This window comes from Zingiber officinale, chromosome 3B (genome assembly GCF_018446385.1).
Source record: "Zingiber officinale cultivar Zhangliang chromosome 3B, Zo_v1.1, whole genome shotgun sequence".
Lineage (NCBI taxonomy): Eukaryota > Viridiplantae > Streptophyta > Magnoliopsida > Zingiberales > Zingiberaceae > Zingiber > Zingiber officinale.
This window is the reverse complement of record NC_055991.1, coordinates 129,466,534-129,486,452: the sequence shown is the minus strand read 5'-3', so window position 1 is coordinate 129,486,452 and position 19,919 is coordinate 129,466,534. Positions and strand designations below refer to the sequence as shown.

The window sequence follows — 19,919 nt, the reverse complement described above, 5'->3', positions numbered from 1 at the left end:
CAACAGAGCTCACCCAAATCCAACTTCAGTCTTCTCCTCGAGCAGTCTTCCGCTTCATCTTCTCGTTCCTCAGAAGTGTCGCATGCATCCTTCTTGTCCACCAGTGTACTCTTTCATAGCACCTCATCCTTCGGATACACTGAGCTCATCGACTAGCTTCCCGTATCATCCTTCTCGCTACTCGTTAGTTGTGTCTTCCACTCGACTTTTTGTGTTTCAAAGTTTCTGCACGCTTAAACATAATGATCAGAAACAACAAGACTTAACTTAACTCGGTTGACCATATTAAAACTATCTCGGGGTACTTACAATTTTTTTTTCATGTGCATCAATCCGAGTTAAAGTTAGGGTAAACAAAGACATGATATTTTATTTTGTGAAATAAAATAACAATTAAAGCATGAATTGCGTGATAAAAAATATATAAAAAATTTCCTAATTTTAATCCCTATATTATTCCTCCCTTGATTAAAAAAAATAAGAAAAATAGTTTAGAAAAATATTAAAAATATTTATAGGGGTATAAGATAGAATTATCAATTATATGCCTTTTATGATAATTAAATTAAAAAAGAAATACTTTTTAATCAATTAATCAGAAAATTTTTAAAAACATAATTTAAAAATTATTTTAATGTCTCAAAAAATCTTGAAATTTTTTATCAATGATAATCGTAATAATTTAAAATCATGATACAAATTTTAAGTATAAAATATTTTTTGTTTTAACTAAAAAATATTTAAAACAGATAAAGTTATTTTTAAAAATAAATATAAAAAATGGTTTTCAAGTCCTAAAAATCTAGTTGATTTTTTTAGACATTCAAAATACAATGGTAATTTCCTAAAAAATCAAGTTTTTTTCAAAATTAATCTCTGAAAAAAAAATTTTAATTATTTTTTGGATAAAAATTACATAAAAAAATCAGATAATTGTCAAAAAAAAAATCTAAAAATATTTACTCTAATAGATAATATAACTTATGATTATAGAAAAATTATGTTTTTGAAAATAATTTTCTAAATAATTTTTTTTATCAAAATTTACTTTTTGAAAGAGAATTTTAAAAAAATATATATAACAAACGAAAATTTTTGAAAATATTTTTGTGAGTAGGTAATGTTTTTATGCTGGAAAAAAAAATCAACCTAAATTATGAAAATTAAGTGTACAAAACAATTAAATTTTACAAGAAATATTAAAATTAAACTAAATTTATATTTGGAGCATGCATAAATTAATTTAATTTAAACTAAATATGATTTAGAAATCCAAAATAAATTCCTTCCTACTATATTTATCAAATACTTTCTATAAATAAATTTTCTATTTATTTTTATAATTTGACTCATATGGTTTCGTAAATATCTGTTAAGCCCACCATGATTTCTAGAATTTAGATTTTGTGAAAAATTTAAACATGCAAAATTTTTAAGATATTCTATTTGTTATTTTAATTTTGTATTTTTATTTTTAACTTTATCAAATTCTTCTAGTGGGCGCTTTAGCTAAGATGGTTTTAAAATTTACATTTTCCCTTTTCAATTTATTATTCTTAGACTTGAGTTTGCACATTGATCTAGACATTAAGGTTATACCATAATATAATTGATCAGGAGGTAGAAGACATACCTCACTTACCAGATCTGATCTGAAGCTGAATTCTTTATCTTCATTGCTACTTTCTTCATATGTAACTCCCCGTTCATCGATGCTCTTCTCTTGGTGACTTGTCATTAGTGCTAGTTTGACATGTTCTTTTTCAGCTCCGTGCTAATCTACAGGTGTTACAAAATCATATTTTATAGTAAGTAAAATATCAAAGTCTATTTTAAAAAATACCTCCATTTTTTTCCAGATCACAAAGTCCCCCTCGAATCTTTGTGGATAAATGCTTGCTCCGGCCTTGTGTTTCAGTTGGCAATTAGTCCTTCTGAGACGGTTGGACTTTGATACTAATTATAGGTCCGGATGAGGCTGACTAGAAGAGATGAATAGCCTGCAAATTATATTACCAAATTCTTTTGCTTTTCAGTTTTAGCAAAGACAAGCATAAGTTAGTTGAATAATAAAAACATAAACTAAAAGAATGAGAGACAATGAATGTACTCGGTTATAACCAAGGATGTTGTTAATCCAAGGCAGATGAATGCACACTATCAAGTTCCTTCATTGAAGGCGGAGTAACCTCTTATAATGATTAAGAATAGAAAAGAAACTACAGAGTATTGAAATGAAAGTACAATGTTCATGGTCAAGTGTTGTATTTAACTAAGAGGATCAGGACTCAATTTATAGTCCACAACTAGAAATAGTTGTTTGATAACGTGGCAGTCTCCTGGTGCTGAGACTAGGTCTGGGTGCCTCCACTGATCGCCTCAATCCTCTTCACAAGGGGCGGTTGTTCTGACCCTCGACCGGTCTGGGTTAAAAGGGGCGTTTCTTTTGACCCAGATCGGTTCGGGCTCTTGGACATTGTCTAGGCACCTGGACATTGTTCAGCTATTGCTCTGATCGCTTGGGTGACTCTCCGGTCATCCAGAGTTGAGCTCATCTGAATCCAACTCCAATCTTCTCCTCGAGCATTCTTCCACTTTGGCTTCTCATCCCTCGGAGGCGCCGCATGTATCCTTCTTGTCTGCCAGTGTACTCTTCCACAACACCTCATCTTTTGGATGCACTAAGCATATCGACTCACATCCCATGTCATCCTTCTCACTAACCGTGTCTTTCGCTCGACTTCTTGCGTTCCTAAGTTCCTGCACACTTAGGCACAAGAATCAGACACAACATGACCTAACTTAATTCGGCTGACCACATCAAAACTATCCAGTGTACTTACACCATCTGCTAAGCATTCTGCTGCTGTAAGAAGTCAACTGGATCGACGCTTATGACTTCGCCAAGAAACTCTGGGAGAAATTCTTGGAGCTGCACAAAGGATCATCAGAGGCTAAGCTAGCAAGATGAGACTTGCTCAAAAATCAGTTGACAAACCTTCGGATACAAGAAGGAGAAACGATAGCCCAATTACAGGGAAAGATCAAGGAGCTTATCACCAGATTGACGAACCTTGAAGAATTGGTAACAAACCGAGACTCAATCCGATATACTCTCAACGCCTTTCCGAGAACACCCAAATGGACCTCGATAGTAGACAACTACTAAATTTCTAAGAATCTCGAGGTAAGTAGTTTAGAAAATTTATTTTCTACCTTTGAATTACATGAATCTAGATGTACAAGCATAAGAAAGGACAAGGAGTGAAACAACAACGTCACAATGAACACAAGAAAGGTCGAATCAGATTCCAACACATCCCTCGACAAAGATGAAAAAGCTTACGTGGTAAATTTTTTTTCAAAGTTCTTTAAAACTAATAAATTCAACAAGTTTTAGGCTAAGAAGCTTCCATGGAACCAAAAAAAAAAGTATAATACTATAACTACGATGATGAAGGGCATATAAAAGAGAACTGTCTGAAATTAAAAGTCAAATAAAAATGGTCAAGAAAGCCTAAACTAAAGAATCTCAAAGCAATATGGGACAAGTTATCATCAAAAGAGTCCGAGCTGGAAGAGTATGTCGGACTAGCACTAATAGAGAGTCACTAAGAGGAGAGCATCGATGAAGGAAGCAGCGATGAAGGGGGAGAGTTAAACTTCAAGACCGACATGGTAAGTGAGGTATGCCTTCTCCCTCCTAATCAACTTTATAAATGTATAAAATTAATGTCTAAATATTTATGTAAGCTTAAAACTAAGAATATCAAATTTAAAAAGGAAAATATGAATTTGAAAATTATCTTAGCTAAAGCATGCCCACTAGGAATTTAATAAAGTTAAAAATAAAAATACAAAATTTAAAGAACAAATAAAAATTATGAAAAATTCCATGTATGCTCCAAATTTTAGCAGACTTAATCGATATATTAGGAACCATAGGAGGCAAATTATAAAAGCATCTAGAAGTAAAATTTTTCGAAAATACTTGATAAACTTAGTAGGTAGAAACTTATTTTAGGTAACAAGACATTCCTAATTTGATTAAAATTATTTTTTTGCGTGCCTAGATTGAATTTATTTTAATTTTTAATATTGTTTACAAAATTAATTATTTTGCTGCTTTCTTTTCATATTTTGTGTTAACTTTTTTTTCTACAAAAAATAAAATTATTATTTGTTAACAAATTTTTTTTTAATTTTTTTTTTACCTCAATATTATTTTTTATGAATTGTCTAACCAAAAAAAATTAGATTTTTAAAATTAAAATTATTTAGAAAATTTATTTTTGAAAATTTTAATTATCTTGTAATAATTAGTTGGGTTTTCTGATAAAATAAAACTTTTTGAGGTTTTTTTTTCTTGGTAATTATCTGATTTTTCATGAATTTTTTATCGAGAAATGTTATTTTAAATTTAAAATTTTTGGAGAGATAAATTTTGAAAAATATGATTTTTAATATAAGGAAATTATATTTTGAATGTTGAAAAAAATAAGAAAGATTTTTTTATTTAAAATTTATTTTTAAACATTTAACGTTGGGAACTTGTCGAATTGCCTGAAAATAAGAAGTCCATTGGTTGTAAATGAATATTTAAAACTAAGCGGGATTCAAGAGACAATATCGAAAAGTATAAGGTCCGTCTTGTTGCCAACGGATTCTCAGAAGGAAGATATTGATTACATGGAGACTTTCTTGCTTATGTCGCCAAATGACTCCCTTAGGAAAATCACGACACTTGTAGCTCATTATAATTATGAGTTATACTAAATAGACGTAAAGATTTTATTCCTCAATGGAGATATTAAGATATATATATATATATATAGTGCAATTGGAGAACTTTGAGTCCTCGGACTCAAAACACCTAATATGCAGGTTAAAGAAGTCCATTTATGGTTTGAAACAGAGTGACACCTCATTTGGATTTAAGAAAAACTCCGTTGATCAGTGCATATATGTCAAGTTTAGTGAGAACATGTTTATTATACTTGTTCTCTACGTGGACGATATATTGCTTATGAGCAATAATAAGGGTTTGTTGCATGAAACCAAGTCATTTTTATTTGGTAATTTTGAAATAAAAGATCTTAGTAAAACATCTTTTGTTTTAGGTATACAGATTTGTTATAATCGTTCAAGAGACATTCTTGGACTTTCACAACAAACTTATATCGAAAAGGTGCTTATGAGGTATGTCATGTAGAACTGTACACCTGGTGACACACTTATGTCAAGAGATAATAAGTTCAACTTGCAGCAATGTCCACGACTTGAACTTGAAATAAAGGAGATGAAACAATTCTCATATGCGTCAGTAGTGGAAAGTCTCATGCATGCACATGTTTGTACATGACCATATATAGCATTTATAGTAGAGATGTTAGGTAAATATGTTAGTAATCCAGGACTGTCACATTAGAAAGCGGTTAAGAGAGAAATGCAGTATTTGCAAAGAACTAAAGAATATATGCTCACGTATCGGGGATCAGATTATCTAGAGGTGATTGGATATTCAGACTCTGATTTTACTAGATGTTTGGATAGTAGGAGGTCCACTTAGGAATATATTTTTATGCTTGCTTGAGGGGATACGAGTAGCCCCTTCTACTATGGAGGCAGAGTTGATAGCATATTATAAAGCATCTAATCACAAGATTTGGCTACGGAACTTCATCACAGTATTGCAGATCGTTGATGGCATTGACAGACTACTGAGGATCTATTGTGATAATAAAGTCGTATAACTTTATGCCAAGAATAACCGCAGTTTATCAAAGTCTAAGCACATCGACATTAAATTTCTAGAGGTTAAAGAAAGAGTTTAGAGTCATCAAGTCATGATAGAGCAAATCAACATAGATTCCATGTTGACTGATCCACTCATCAAAGATTTGGTGCCTAAGATCTTTCATGCACATGTTGTAGATATGAGAGTCCTTATGAAAGAAAAACTTATCTAATGAGAGTCCGTATTTATTTTATTGCTCTATATTTGATAATAAAAACAATCATTTTGTTTTGATATTATACGTACTTAAAGTTCAAAACATTTATGAGATTTTATTTGTTTGTTGGACACTTTGAAATACAATATCATGATTTACTACTATTGTTAAGTATTTGGTGTTTGTAAATGTAATATAAATTTCTTTTGGAATAATAAAGTTTAGATCATGATTTTTCTTACAATTTAGCATAATGTATTTGCAAATATGATCTGACATATTTTGAGGTCACCTTAGGATCAGTTGGAAATTGACATGTATTGATCACATTTTATATAATTTCCATATTATACATCTACATCTTGATATATGTCAGTAATGACATTAGTATTATGATTACTGTTGGAACTTATTACGATCATATATAATAATTATGACCTCTTTAATCCTATACCAATGAAATTAATGGACCAGATTACTTACATGGGTATCTTATACCCATAAAGTTTTATATTAATTAAAGTTTTATTTGTATTTTACAAACAACTCACATGTAACCTAAGTAGGAGATTGTTGGATTTTATTATTATTCCTATTAAGTGAGCTTATTTGTAAGTTGAACATGTGAATACAATCCAAATCCTTTAAAGTGATCTAACTTATGTTTATTGAGTTTTGGGTTATTGGATACAGGTTCAATGTGTAGAACCCTTTAACTCAATCCATTATTACTTATACGCTGATAACAGATTAGATTATGATATAAAGAAGAGATTTCCAAGGGTTTAGGGCAATCTTGATAGAACTCTTGGTTCTCTATTGACCTAAAGATTTTTGGTGTCATCTCCTTCTAAGTCCTTTAAAAGACCTTTCTCTTTTTTTTTTTGCTACATTTTCTTTCATAAAAATCAAACTGACGACGCTAGGACAAAGATCATGACTCTTCAATCATATTCTTTATCTTTATATATTACTTTTCTTGTCTTTATGTATTATTTTTATATATTACTTTTCTTGTCTTTATGTATTATTTTCTTATATCATGAACTGTTCATCATGAAATTAGATATTTGTTGTCCTTATTTTCCTTAGTTCTTATCCGATGTTTAGAATTCACGTGGCTTAGACCTTTACAATAATTAACATTTTAATTAAGATGGATAAATTTAGAAAATTGGGTAGGTCAAGCATTCTGGCAATGTTATACATGGTACTTTGAAATTAAATTAATTGGTACCAGAAAGAAAAGAAATATTTCCTTTTAAATTTGACCGAAACAACTCTATTACATAATACAAACAGTGGTAGTTGCATTTAAGTTACATGAACCTGTATATGGCCCATTCACTCTGCCTTTTGGGAACCTAAACACATTGAGAAGAAGAAAAGCTAATTAGAAGCGATTCCAGAACAAGCTCTTTGCTGCTTTTAGTTCATTCTCCAAACAACTAACAGAAACATGAGTATGCTATATGGTTCTTCTTGGAGACATAAGTTGAGATGAAATCAGTGGCAACCAGAGAGGAACTGAGGACCTTGGACGGAACAAGTATTTGCGTATGACCTGAAGCTATTCTTTTACCAGCTACATTCCCGTAAAACAGACCAGAAATGGCAGGCACAAAGACATCACTCTTGGAACATATTTGGAAGTCCAGACCTCTTTGTAGTTCTGCACTTCCTGATTGGAGAAATTGGCCCTTCTTTTCGGCAGGGATTAAGTCATCCTGCAACATCACAGAGGCATAACAAAAATTCTAGCTCAAAGTCATGAAATTTAAATCTTTTCAAAAAAAAAAAGAGACATAAATGGTGAAGTTTGTAGTAATAAATCATTGGCAAAACTGCAACTCACCTTGGTATAAGTTTTTGGAAACATCTCCTTCAAAGGGTTGAGACTTTCATGCCACCAAGTCTGAGTAAGGTAAATTGTGCTATCTGCATTGAAACCAACTTTTCTTAAGAAATCTCTGATCTCCAGAGGAGAGTAACAAGGTTTTTTCCCATTTGCTTTTTCTTTACAGCTCTTTTTCTCTAGCACATCAACCCTGAGGTCAACTGAAATAAACTGACTTCCTGTATTGCGACTAAGTATTTTTAGTCTCTCAACCATTCGATCAGCCACTTCCAAAATCTCATGCTTCATTTCAAGGCTTCCAAACATAGCCAAGCAAACAGTTGAATCCAAATCGGTAATTGGTTTACCATTTCCTTTCAAATTGATTTTTGTGAAGACACTTGCGAGTCGCAAATAACTTTTGCTTTGAAAAATTGCTTCAACATTGTTCACAATGTATTCTCTTGAAACCCTATTGGGTACTTTGACAACAGCTGGAGTTTCAGTAGTTAATTCAGCAGGAAGCTCCCTTGCTACTTTTACGACACCGTTCAAGCTTGTAATGAACTTATCAGCATCATACATATCTTCAAAATTCCTGCAAATATGTAATTTGATGGCAAAAAATAAAATGTAAGCTTAGGAACCAATGGTGTCTATTTGGGTTTAGAATCAAAATATGTTTGTCTATAAGCTGTTAAATAAGTGTTGAGATATGGAAACATAAACCATGATAAAGTTGCCCAACTAACCTTTTTTGGCCAAGCTCACTCCCTCTGATGTCAGGAAGTACTAGAGTAGCATCCAAATACCTCACAATAACAATCGCATCAGTGATCTGACCAAGAAAAATTAGGAGATTAATAAAACCAGTGTTACATAATGCTCATTGATCTTATCTTTTGTTTGTACTTTTTTTTTTAAACTTCGCCATCATATTACCTTTCAATATCATAAGATCCAAGAAAATCAGTACTATAAGGATAATATCAAAGTTAAACACTACCTCTCTTTTGACAAGATATTGTTAACTAATGAAACATATAAGAGTATAAGCTAGATATTGTGTTGTAAGAACCAAACGCAAGCTATATATTAGAACATAAAAAAATTCTTGAATAAATAGTTGTCTTGGAGAATGTATCATCAAGCTAACCATTGACATTATACTTTAACTTGTCTGAGTGCCAACCAAAAACCTATACAACAAATAGTTGTCATACCAATAAATCAAAACATAGTCCCTACCTGTGAGATATGGTGCTCAGGACCTCCAGTTAAGGACAAAGTAATGTACCCTTTTGACTGCTGTACTTCTTCTACAGATTGAAATCCAAAGGGAAAAGTAAACAAATGATCTCACTGTCAATTAAGAGTACAAAATCTCCATCTAGCATAGCAATGAATCCTGAGACACTCCATTCACTTACTTGGAACTGGCTTGGACCAGCAAGGTTTAAATTCTTGGATGCTCTCTGTAGACTCTTGGACAAGAGACTTCTGTTCTTCCTTTAATGCATCAAATTGTATGACTGAAGTTTCTTGCAGTGTTACCTAAAAATATGCAAGTACAATAAAAGAATTCAGAAAAAAATATATAGTTAAGATACATATAAATGATTTACCATAGCATGACAATGGAAGCAAATTCAGAGAACTAGAGGAAAACAAATTATTTAATAGTGTGCTTGCATTATCTAAGCATTCATGAACTTCATAAGGAACTAATAGAATTAGCAAAATAACAAGGACTTTAAAAGTAAAGAAGTTTATATCATCCCCCTCTTCACAGAGTCAATGGTAACAGAGTTTAATTTCATAGAAGCAGAGTTGTTTAATGCAGTAATGCGTGTTTCAAATAGAAAATAGGTATACAAGGATATTTATTACTTAACCACACCAACACACACATGGAGTATAAAATAAAGAGAAAGACAACAGGATATCAGCATTCTTTCAATTATTATCATGTTCAAATGCCTTTAGTATCTCAAAGTATTAATATCTCTTCAAAGCCAGACAAAGATATGCATATTCATATGCTTCGGGATCATGAATCAGCAGAGAATCTTCTACTGATAATGATAAAAAAAAAAAAATCAGATCCAAATCATACATAGATAAAAAAGAAAAGAAAATCCAAAGATCATTAAAGGCAAGCATATCTGAGAAAATCGACTTCTAAATTTGAAAAATTTTCGGGGCCAGAAATTCCTTTTTATAGACAACTCATTGATCATATTGTACCAATGTCAAAGTTATGTGATTTAGCAAATTCTAAGCGCCCCTCCATTCCCTTCCCAAGGCAGACTTAGCAAATTCTAGATCTTGCTTGTCTAGGTCTATCATGACGAAATTGATACAAATCCAGAATGGATTAGATGACCTTGCTTTTTGTTAAAATTATATTTAATTGTACTACTGCCAATATGTAAACTAGTGTACTCGATGCCGTGAGATGACAATTTGCTGCAAATTCTCCTTATGGAATTAAGATCCAAGTTCCAAAATGTAGGAAGAGTATAAAAATTAATGCAGATGTAATGCACGAACCTACCACAGAAAACTAGATCAGGGGACAAAAAGGGGATCCGGTTCATTTAAGTCCATAGTAATCGAAGATAATTTTTTTGCCTAAAAAAACGTACTATAATACTTCAGTATGCATCCAAAATCTCGTGACAACAAACTAGTCTGAATCAGTGATGCAACATACAACTTTGAAGGCGAGATCTACCAATCTACTTATCATATAACACTACGAAGAGAGTTTCCATGAATTACCGTAACCGAATCAAAATGGTCCCTCTTGATCATGTTGCCGAGCATGGCAAACATGGCCATGGTGAGAAATCCAGCGAGCACTTGCCTGGCATCCATCGCCATTTCACACCGACCGCCTCCAATCCCACGAAAACCCCCGAAAAAGGGAAAGTCGGGAGCGAACAGCAGGCTACCTCAACCGCAATAGAAACTAGAAGAGGCGAGAGATCTGCTAGGCATTTCGATACATATCCCGAGAGGAGCAAAAGGGAAGCCAAATTTCGCCTCTGGCACTCAGATCCGCGCAAAGGCAGATGGCTCGAGCCTTCCGAAGTAGGAGAAGCCGGAAGGAGAGAGCGGCGAGAGTCGCCCGAGTCGGAGCTTTGGGGCGAGCTGCGCCCCCTACCGACAGTCGAGCAGTTAAAGAGCAACTCCGAACTTGGAAGCTACTGACTAATGGTGGCAGTTTGGATATATATATGCCATTACTTCTTCTTTAATTATCACTAAAACTTCTGTTTTTATTTATTTTTTCAGTTTTCTCAAATATAAAATTATTTACTTTAAATTAAATTAATAATATATAAAACAAGGAATAATTAATCACTTGCGATTAATGATGTCTTAATGCCAAAAGCAGGGCACTAATGATGCTTATGATCGGTGGTCGGAAGTGGACTTGCAGTAATTAGCAATCAAAGGAGAGAAATGCGGAGGAGTTATGGCATCAATTAAGGCGAGGCCGGAGACGGCCTGACGAATTTTCTTTATTTCTTTCTCCACCAAAAGCCTTCATGTTTCGCTGACTCTGCGAGGCGGGAAACACCGGCTTGTGCTTTACTTGTCGTGCGAGGATGAACAATACGGAGGGCCCCGCGGGAGCGTCGGTGACACGGGTGCGTGAGGCACACACGTGGTCGAGCTCACGTGCAACCGACGTGAGTTGATATACGTTAGATTATGTGGTTTGGTCCACCGAATAATTGAAATTTTACTTGAATTCAATTAATTTAATTTGCAACCATCACGTGGCGGGCCCGGAAAAAACAGAAAATAAGAAGTATAAAAAATAAAAAATAAAAAATAATAACAGAAAATCCTATCTGTACATTTGTTTTGTAAATAGTATTTCTACCTCATCACATATGCATCATTTTAGATTTTGCGACTATTTACAAAATACTTAACTTACTGAAGTATTATTATTATTATTAGCACATTTCTAAGTTATATTAATACAAAAAATACACGGGCATGATACTTTTTGCAGCACTCTGATTAATGAGGATTTAGTGTTTTTTTTAATTTTTAAAAAATGGTATAATTTAGCACAAAATTATGTTTGGTGTTTGGCATCTTCACAGGCGATCCGGCATCTACCTGGTCGTGGAATCGAAAGAATATTCCTTCCATGATTCGCTGCCTGAAATATGCTTATTGACGTGTTCATTGAAAAAACAATGAGATTAAAAAGGTGTGGCCTATTTTTTTTAAAATTTTTTTAAAAGTAAATGTTAATAAAATAAAAAAATAAATTTAAAACGATATAAATATAAATTTTAAAATATTATGATTTTTTTTTTATAAAAAATGTCTAATAAAAAAAGAAAATTATGCACTAGTAGTATTTTTCTTTCTAAAGGATCTCGCCTATATAATCAAGAGAAGATCCTTTGGACCACTTTTTACGGTTCAGAGAATGCTTCCTATACATATATTAGTGGAGATGTATGATCCCTATTTGTAAAATAGGTAGGGACCATGTATCCCCATCAATGTATGAAAAGGGAGCATCCTCTGGACCGCAAAAAACGGTCCAGAGGATCTCCTCTCGATTATATAGGTTAGATCCTCTGGACCGCTTTTGCGGTCTAGAGGATGCTCCCTATACATGTATTGGTGGAGATGTATGATCCCTACTTGTAAAATAGGTGGGGACCATGTATCCCCATCAATGCATGAAAAGGAAACATCCTCTGGACCGCAAAAAGCGGTCCAAAGGATCTCCTCTCGATTATATAGGTCAGATCCTCTGGACCGCTTTTACGGTCTAGAGGATGCTCCCTATTCATGTATTGATGGAGATGTATGATCCCTACTTGTAAAATAGGTGGGGACCATGTATCCCCATCAATACATGAAAAGGGAGTACTCTCTGGACCACAAAAAGTGGTCTAGAGGATCTCCTCTCGATTATATAGGCCAGATCCTCTGGACCGCTTTTGCGGTCCAGAGGATGCTCCCTATGTATATATTGATGGAGATGTATGATCCCTACTTATAAAATAGATGAGGATCATATATTTCCACCAATGCATGAAAAGGAAACATCTTCTAGATCGCAAAAAACGGTTCAGAGGATCTCCTCTCCTGATTATAGGTTTCTAGTCACCTCATATATAACATATATTCTTGTGCCTAAAAAAATTATTTTGATCAATAATCCAGATGCACATTGACTTGTTCATATTTAACTATTATGAGTAGTTTAACTGAAAGATTAATATTTCTTAGGCCCAATCAATTTTTTTTTATAAAAAAACTAAGTTGATTTATAAACAACTGGTGCCATAATAATGAATGGGAGTTATTAGGGTGTTTTCTATTAAAAAAATATTTATTGAGGCGTTTCTCTAGCTTTGTTCAACTTCAAGTTTGTGCACGTCTTTATTCCTTAATTCGAGCTCCGTCCGGTGTTGTTGTCGTCATGATAAGTAAACTAAAACAATCTCTATAACTCTATTCTCTGATAAAAAAGATCAATAGAAACTAATAAGTTCCGCGTCTACAGTTCAGTGGCCTGTGATCGTCGGCGATCAGGGTTTGTTAGAACGGACATGAACGGGCGTTCGGAACACGGCGTGTACAAATTGCTGGTAAAAAATGTTATTGTTATGGGACGGCATTCTCGGACATTATAACGGCGCAAAAAGGCATGCAATGGCACGGAACGACGATTGATGATAATTCCTCTTCAGCGGCATCTTCTCCTGCTGCGGATCACGGTGGCAGGCTATTAGCGGAGGTTATTCTCCTGCTCTCGCAATGAAAAAGAACGAGGAAACTATATATTTGCGGTGGCGATCGGTGATGATTGGCATTGCTATCTGCTACTCATGAGCAAAACCGCGCCAGGTCAGATGGGGCAGAACAGCGCTGTGTGTACACGAAGAGACGCAATTTTAATCGAAACTTTAATTAAAACTATATATCAATAAATCAAATCATATCAACTCTCATCCTAAAAACACATCCAATCAAAACCTAATAGAATTATTCTCTGAAAATATTTTATAAAATTTATTTAAATTTTAAAATTTTCTAAATAAATTATATTTATATTTATTTTAATTAATCTATTGTTAATAATTAAATTATTATTATTATTATTTGATACGGTGATGAAAAAGAGATCCACCAAAGATGGGTCAAAGCAGGGAAGAACGACTTACGTGGAAGTCAAAGTCAAAAAGATATAGTTCATAGATCAGGCAAGGTCGATCGAGCAGTGCAGCAAGGCCAGACGAACGACATGCTCGGTCCAAGCTAACAAGCAAGGCCGAACGATACTCCCAGTCTCTGAAAGCCTGCGACGGAACGATAGAGACAACAATAAGATCCTCAGACCATGCTGACCATCAACCCGTTTGACCGGACGGCACGCCCAGTCGGATGAAAACCAGCCCTCCAGCAATAGGAATAGCCGAGTGAAGGGAGATTGCTCTGTTTAGCACGACCGAGTGGGGGCGTCAGTGGCGGACCGACCGGGGGGGGGGGGGCGCGGGGCTGGTGCCGGCGTGCCGCGACGGCTGTGCCTGTGCTGTGCCGCTGTGCGTAGTGCGTGCGCCGGCCTGTGAAGTGTGTGTTGTCTGTGTCACTGTGTGGCTGTGCCGAAGAAGACGAAGTTTTGTTCTATTTTTTTTAAATTTTTTTTACCAATTTTAATTAAGCAATAATAGGTGGGGCCCATTGTTAAATAAATTAAATAAAAAAAAAAAAAACATTAAACAGGGTTGGTAAAAGCCCCAAATTGCTTTGCAGCTGCTGCCTGCTGCTTCACATTTCGCAGACGGCGGTTCAAACCCTAAGTCCCTAACTCCACTTCTTCCTCCTCAGTCCTCAGCTCTTCTCCCACTCCCACTCAAGTTACTCAACTCTCCTCCAAGTTCCAACTCTAACTCTCCAAGCCTCCAACCAAGATTCTAGTCTCCAACCAAGATTCTAGAGACTAGAGTCCAAGCCCAAGGAGTAAGGACCAAGGTCTCCAGCCTCCAACTCCAACTCGCAGTCTCTCTCGACTCTAACTCTAAGCCTCCAAATCCAAGCTTCAACACCATTTCTTCACAAGGTTAGAACTTAGATTTGCTATGTTTTAAATTTTTTTTATTATTTGATTTTTTTTGAAAATGTACCGTCCATATTACAATTTAGTGAATTTACCATAGTTTAGTTTTCTATTAGATTGGTAGTTTTCCATTATTATTTATTTTATTTTTTTGTAAAATATGCAGAATTACATTTATAGTTTAGACTATTTAGTTTTCCATGAGTATTCTATATTTCTATTAAATTGGCAATGGTACTGTGGTCTATGGTAGTTTATTAAAGTTTTAGTTCAACATATATTTTTCCATTACATTTGTAGTTGTTCATTACATAATTTATTTTTAGTTATTTATTTGTGTAGGATATGGAGAGATTTTTTAAACGAACTCGTAGTTCCGGCTCTAGCTCCTCTAATGAGCCGAATGTGATTGAACAAGTAGAAAATCAATCCCGTGTAGAATTGAATTTGGATGATATTGTTAGTGATCCGGGATTACGAAAACCAATTGAAGAATTTGATATTACTATTCGAGATCAAGCTCGAAGAGAGTATGCGCTCCGAGGGCCTTGTCAACCAAATGGTCATGTGTATCCGAAAACAACTTTTGGTAATCAAGAAAGAAGTTTTCAAGGAACTTGGTATAAAAAATATACATGGCTAGAGTATAGCATATCAAAAGATGCTGCATTTTGTTTTTGATGTTATCTCTTCAAACCTTTAAATAAAGAAAATGTAGATAATGCCTTTATAAAAGATGGATACAACAATTGGAAAAGGGCATTAGAAAGATTCAATCGTCATATGGGGACTGTGGTCAGGGTACGTTCTCAGTTCATATTCTATGCATATTTTATTATTTTATGACTTAGTCTTGTACTCATATATTCGTTGGATCTGCCTCGACTATCGGGGTACCGGGGGCCGGGTTAATCCGGTCGTTGGCTGCAGGATAGCGTTGACCAGAGGACCTCCGAAGACTTGGTCAACACGGGAGCCATCTCAGCACACCCCCCCTCCGGGATGTCGCGACTTCGTCAACATTCTCACCTGACGATCCGTCTGACTCAGTTTCCGGACGATATATATATATAAACACACCGGTCTGAAGAATACTGAAGGTCGCTTGGAAAGAATACGGTCAAAGAAGTAGCGTCAACAGAAGCGAAGTCTCATTGACCCATCATCAAGAAATGCGCAGATAAGTAAGTTGAAAGTCAAATTGAAAGACGATAATGTTAACTCGCCGAACGACGAGCATACAGACAAAACTTCAATACATAGACAGAGACAAGTAAAAGACGCTCCTCACTCCAGTGGATCAAAGATGGGCTCGGGAATGGTCTCTAAAAGGCCGGCCATGTCTTTGGGAGGTATAAAGGCTGTCTCCTGGAGGTGACCCTTAGCTTTCAGATAAGTCGTTGTCGCCCGAATGGCTTCTTCGAAGGATATAACTAGCCGATCGCTAGACTTCTCGCCGAATTCGTCTGAGCGGAGATAGTTTTTCTTCATCGCCTCGAAGCGGCTTGATTCACCATCTTGATATTCTTTTAGCGCGGCTCTCGGGAAGTGTCAAGAGCGTCTTGGAGATCTTTCTTGTCTAGTTGCAGTTTAGCTTCGGAGGCCGATCGGCCCGCCTGCTCAGCAGAAAGCAGATCAGCTAACTCCTTGACACGTTGCTCCAGCGCTCGGGCCTGCACATTCTTGGCCTCTAAATCGGAGATGGCTGTGTTTTTTCTGTTGCTCGCCAGCTTCATCTCCCGGTCGTGAGACTTGACCTGGGCTTCAAGGCCCGATACCTTGGTCTCCAGGCCAGAGGACTTGTGCCGTTTAGACCTGACCACGGTTCGGAACCGACGGTTCGACGGTTCGGAACCGCCGGTTCGACGGTTCCAGGCAGGTAGACCCTTAACCTTAACCGCCCAAGACGGTTACGTTTCACGGTTCAGAACCGCCGGTTCACGGTTCGGTTCACGGTTCGTCACGGTTCGTCACGGTTCAAGATTAATATGCTAATAAAAATTAAAAATTAAAAATTAAACATTAAACATTAAAAATTAGAAATTAAAATTTATTAAAAAAAGGGCTTGCACTTATTTAAGTTGCCTACGTATCCCTTTAGGGGAATCAAAGCCCACGTAGTTCTTTTACATTTTTATCCTTTTACATTTTCTTTCACTTCCATTTCCTGTTCCTGTCGTATTTGTTCCTTCAGTATCAAAATCTTCAACTTCGTCATCTGAAAGTTGCATTCCTTGGATTCTTTTCTCCGCTCTGGTCCAATCGTCCAAGAATGCTTGGGCTTCCAATGAGTCGAGACAAAGTTGATCGTCGTTCATCTAATATGTTGCTGTCAGCATTGAACGTCTGCTCCACAACAACAGTTGACACTGGACAAGCTAAAATTTCTTTTGCGATCACGGAGAAGACGGGAAAGCTTTGAGCCTCATGACCACCACTTTAAGATATCGAGTTTTTGCTATCTGCTTCATTAAAATCAAAAGAAGTAAAATAATTCTCAAGTTCTGTGTGGAACTTGAGGATCCCCGTGGACGTTTTGTCCGTTCTTTTAATAAGAGTTGTGTTTTGTAAGTTTTAAATTACTACTAGTAGTTTGTTGAATTTCAGAAATATTAATTTGTGTTCCATATTTTGCATAGTATTGATTATAAATATCATATAAATAAATTCTAATATTATACATAATATTAATTGGATCAGAAGAAGAAGAATCTTTAATTAGAATTAAAGCATCATAATATAAAGTTAACATTTCTTAAACTTCTAATCTAAATCTAGGATCTAAAGCAAATGCAATTAAATAAATTTCAGGAATTATAAAAATATTTTTTCCATTTAGTTTTCATACGCAAGAAGATAAAATTCATTATTAATATGTTCATTTAAAATTAATACTATATTAGAAAATTTTTCTAAAATTAAATGAGTAGTAGGATAATAAACACCTGAAAGTTGTTCGATTGCATTGTTAAATACTTTTAAAATTTCATAAATACTACTACAAATATTCCATTGTTGTGAAAATAAATATATATTAGCATTAGTGTTTTGTGCAAAAATGAACATAATAATTCTTTATATTGAAATGAATCTTGTAATAATTGGTATGTTGAATTCCAACGTGTTGGTACATCACGTGGAAATTTTTTAGGTCTCATTCCATTAATTTTACAAAACCTACCCCATTGTTTCATTATAGATGGATGAGACCATAAATAAGAAATTGCAATTCTAATTGGTTTAATATAACTTTCTAAAATTTTTAAACCATCTTGAACACATAAATTTAAAACATGGCATACACAACGAATATGAAAAATAAACCTCCAATAATAGGTTGACAAACAAATTTTAGATCATCTATACAAGCGGTATTAGAACTAGCATTATCTAATGATATTGAAAATATTTTATGAGTTAAACCATATTCTTCTAAAATTAAACATAATAATTGTGCGATATTATGAGCATTATGTGATTCATCAAAACTCTATAAGCTAATAATCTTTTTTGGAGATTCCAAGAGTTATCGATCCAATGGCAAGTCACACCCATATACGAATGTGTTTGCCAATTATCACTCCAAATATCGGAACATAAAGAAACTTTATTATCTAATTTACTAAATTCATCAATTAAATTCTTTTTCCTTGTTTTACTAATTTTTAATTGTACGAGTAAGTGTAGTCCTAGGAACACGTTTAGCACATGGATTAAGAGATTCTTTACAAAAATCTTCAAATGTGCATTTAGATCCAAAACTAAAAGAAAGATGTTCTACGAAACAAATTTAGCTAATGATTCTCTTAATTTATTATCCGAATATAAAATAAACCGGAATCGGTACTACCGCTAGTTGAAGAAAATCTTGATAATTGTGTTTGAGAACGGTCGAGTCCATATTCCGTCGGGTGCTTCGTTTCTACATGTCGTTTCAACGACCCATAGCCCCGGCTTGGAATTTGTAGGAAGCATTGCAGTGCTTACATTTTGCACGCATTTCTCCCGACGGAAGAGTGACCTTCTCAAAATGTTTAGTAAAAATAGAAGATTTTAGAGGAGGAAGTTCCGAACCTTAGAAGTAATTGCATCGGTACTTCCTTGTGTGTCGGGTGTCGGATTCGGAAGATGCTCGATCTCATCATCGGTGGATTGAATGTTGGGGTCCTCCTCCCGCGGATTCATTATTTCCCCGAGCTCGAGATGATGCACCTCCACGGCCTCCTTCCATTGTAATTGAAAACGAAAGCGTGTAGAGATTAGAGAATACGAAAATGAGATTAAGAGTAGAGAAGATGTGTGTGAAAAATGATGAAATAAGCTCTCTATTTATAGAGTTTTGATAGTAACGGACACTAAATCATAGCCATTGATCAAAAAACGGTCAAATGATCCTAACCGTTGAAAAATTAACCGACGGTTCGCCGGTTTTACAACTAATGAACCGGAACCGGCCCGGCAAGTTGCCGGGCCGGTTCCGGTTCCGGTTCCGGTTCGACCCGGCGAACCGGGTCAACGGGCAACCGGCCCGTTGACCCGGTTACGGGCCCGGGCCGGGTCCGGGCCAGACCCGGCCCGGGGTCGGGTCTAGTGCCGTTCGGCCGCCAGTAACTTCTCTGACTTGCTCAGCTCGGCTCGGAGCATGACATATGAGGGCCCTTAAGCTGGTGCCCCTCCGGAAATTTGAAGCCTTTTTAATTCTTCCTCCAGTGCAACCAGGCGGTGGCTAACCGCGATGTTCTCTACCCAAGTCTGCGCACAAAGGAAACAATATCATGGACCAAGTCAAATAAGGACGTATGGTGTTGAGAAACATACCCCGGTAGCTTACTGCAAATGGCTGTCGCCGAGCTGACCGGGAGTCATCAAGGCGACGCGGGCTCTCGCGTCCTCCCATATCCTGGCAAGCGGTCCACGTATAGTAATCTGATGCTCAGGGGCGACTGGCCGATCAGCCACCAGAAGAAATTCTTCCGTTGGGAGGTGGAGGATGGCCTTAACCACTCGACGGTCGCTCAGA

General features: G+C 35.5%; 1 protein-coding gene across 1 annotated transcript; it reads right to left on the bottom strand.

The window, feature by feature from the left end:
• Nucleotides 1–7,197: 7,197 nt before the first annotated feature.
• LOC121967713 (protein MANNAN SYNTHESIS-RELATED 1-like) lies at nucleotides 7,198–11,008 on the bottom strand. Its single transcript, XM_042518111.1, has 6 exons — nucleotides 10,576–11,008; nucleotides 9,222–9,345; nucleotides 9,040–9,110; nucleotides 8,544–8,629; nucleotides 7,810–8,389; nucleotides 7,198–7,681 (listed from the first exon to the last, which is right to left on the bottom strand). Exons 1-6 carry the CDS (start codon nucleotides 10,675–10,677, stop codon nucleotides 7,403–7,405), a joined length of 1,242 nt encoding a protein of 413 aa, XP_042374045.1. The 5' UTR covers nucleotides 10,678–11,008; the 3' UTR covers nucleotides 7,198–7,402.
• Between the last annotated feature and the right edge of the window lie 8,911 nt (nucleotides 11,009–19,919).